The 2,500-nt window shown below is 38.1% G+C and overlaps 1 protein-coding gene across 3 annotated transcripts in view; it reads right to left on the reverse strand.

The window, feature by feature from the left end:
- LOC137974287 (tauropine dehydrogenase-like) overlaps window positions 1–1,042 on the reverse strand; it is a 20,582-nt gene extending 19,540 nt beyond the window's left edge. Inside the window, exon 1 of one of the 3 annotated variants that reach the window (XM_068821166.1) lies at window positions 799–1,042. In XM_068821166.1, the coding sequence (XP_068677267.1) occupies window positions 799–855 (57 nt within the window). In that variant the 5' untranslated portion in view covers window positions 856–1,042. The remainder of the gene's footprint in view (window positions 1–798) is intronic. The other 2 variants (XM_068821165.1, XM_068821163.1) reach the window with 2 other exon arrangements.
- Window positions 1,043–2,500: the final 1,458 nt, after the last annotated feature.

Here is a 2,500-nt window from a genome sequence, read left to right on the forward strand (position 1 = left end):
CGTAAATAAACATGTCAGCTATCGTTTACTGTTTTTGCAAAGCAGCATTGTAATGGTACAACGAACTGTCGTTAAGTATTATGATAGAAAACGACGCAATAACATAGGATATTTGTTCTATTTACAGTCTTACAAAAAACTTGTTTACTGAATCTTAAGGTACAATCGTAGAATCGGAAGAATCGGAGAATCGGAGAGTGAATTCTGCTTTCTGAAACATCTTTTTAACGTAAAATCGGAAGAATCGGAGAGTGATTTCTGGAGAACCTTAAGGTACAATCGTAGAATTATAAGAATCGCAGAATCGGAAACGGATTTCTGAGACATCTTAACGTAGAATCGTAGAATCGGAGAATCGGTAAGTGCATTCTGAAACATCTTTTTAACGTAAACTCTCAAGGTAAAATCATCTTAAAGGTCTTAAGGTAAAATCGTAGAATCGGAGAATCGGACAAAGATTTCTGAAACATCTGAAAGTACAATCGTAGAATGGCAAGAATAGGACGGTATATTCGTAAAACATCAAAAACTGTAGTAGTTAAATCGGATAATACTACCCCTAAATCGGTGAATACTATTCTACGATTTAGCCATAATCGCACTGCTCTCAAAATATAGTAGTTTTAAACTGAAGTGGTCGGATACTGGGCAACATACTGTACCAGCCGATTAACTTGAATTTATTCGGAACGTCATCAAACAAAACTGAAATCATCTCCCACTAAAAAACACGATAAAGGGCCTTGAGAGTCCTATAAAAATTATCGATTTAGTTTGAACAGGAAATATGTCCCTTACTTTTTCAGATGATGCCTTGCATTGGTTACACGTTTCGTCTTCACTACTGTCTTCCATCTTAGTTGGACAAGTTGAACACAAGAGAACCTTGCACTCAAGTCTTTATATAAAAGCGCAGTCTGTAATAGGCAACACCGCTGATGCGTAACGAGGGCTGGACCCTCTTTCCGCATTTAGTAAATACCAGGGCTAGAAATAACGGCCGGTCAACGGACAATGTCCGAACTGACTTGGGAGTTGACCGGTCAACCTTTCGTCTTGCCGGTCACATTTGATCGTTTTGAAAATGAAATAAATTAAAATTTCCATGCTGTTCAGTTGTTTCAGTTGTAGCGAGTCGCTGTGTATTGTTATTTGCGGAACTTTGATCTGAAATCCTGGGTGGAATGCAACAAGAACCGTTGTTGACAATGAGTGCTTCAAAGTGCTATAAGCTCTAAGCAACAACGTTTTTGGAAATATATAACGCCAGTTTTGGTTCATGGGCCCCTGTTTCAAGAGTTATTTATTTTATATAATTTGACAGGCCAGAAACGGTACGTGACTGGGCTAAAATGAATTTGGCCGGTCATCGTGTCCGGAAACTCTCCGGAAATTATTTCGAGCCCTGAAATACTATACGCTCCATGAAGCGTACACTGAGTTGCTTGTGGTACGTGTTACACAAAAACCGCCAAGAGGCACTGAATTGGGTGGTATTGAACTGCAGGGTTCCAGTTATTTTTTTCAAGGGGGGTCATTATCCACATGTCGTGGCAGCAGAGGCCCCTTGGCTCAGACGTTCAATTATTTTGTAATGTCCTGTCCCATTTTGAGGTATTTTTGGTTTTTAAGCTTTGGTAATAAATTCAGTTTAAAGATAACAAAACAAGCTCTTGAGTGAAATCCACTCGTCTCTTCTTTAAATAAATAGTCTGCAAAAAACTAACTGCAAATTGCTCTGACGGACGTTTTCCAGCGTGTCATCCATGTCTTGCAGTTGCACTAAGCAAACGTTTATTGCACACGCTAAGAAAGGACTGACGGTGTTGTTTCCGCTTCATAATTCCTCTTATTGTTAGTCAAATCTGATGCCAGGTCAAAACATTGTTTAATTTGGCTTTACTTTTGCACCAAAAAGTATCGTAAAATCCAGGAGTTAACAGAGAAAGACAAGCCAAACGACAGATGAAGGAAAAAAATAACAATGTTTTTATATATAGCTCTGAATCGAATTCTCATCGAAAGATTAATGACAATCGATCGTAAAAACACGAAGATTTCTGGAGTCTAGCTTTTATGATGTTTTGTCAAAAGGAAGGAATTGATCTCGTGCTAAGCAACCATAAAGGTGCACTTGATCACCTTGTGTCAACTGATGAACTACGGGAAAGAATGTTAATCGTTCGTCGTTTTCAGCCTAAAACAACGCCTTTGGTTTTTTAATTTTGTTGTAATATTTAACTGAATGTTTTTTATTTCATCTGTCGGGTCAGGAAGCCTTCTTTGTCGGGTTCCTGAGAACGTATCTATTTTGACTTCAGGTTAAATTATTTACACAATCGCGAGGTTGAGCGGCCATGTAATTGAAAATCTGAACATCCATGAGCTACAAAAACAGACTTGCGAATTATCGCAAATCACAATGCTGACAAGTACAAAAGCAGAAGAAATGGTTAATAAATATGAAGTTTGTTACTATCTGAATGTTTTTGGGTTAGAG

This window comes from Montipora foliosa, chromosome 10, assembly GCF_036669935.1.
Source record: "Montipora foliosa isolate CH-2021 chromosome 10, ASM3666993v2, whole genome shotgun sequence".
Taxonomy (NCBI): Eukaryota; Metazoa; Cnidaria; class Anthozoa; order Scleractinia; family Acroporidae; genus Montipora; species Montipora foliosa.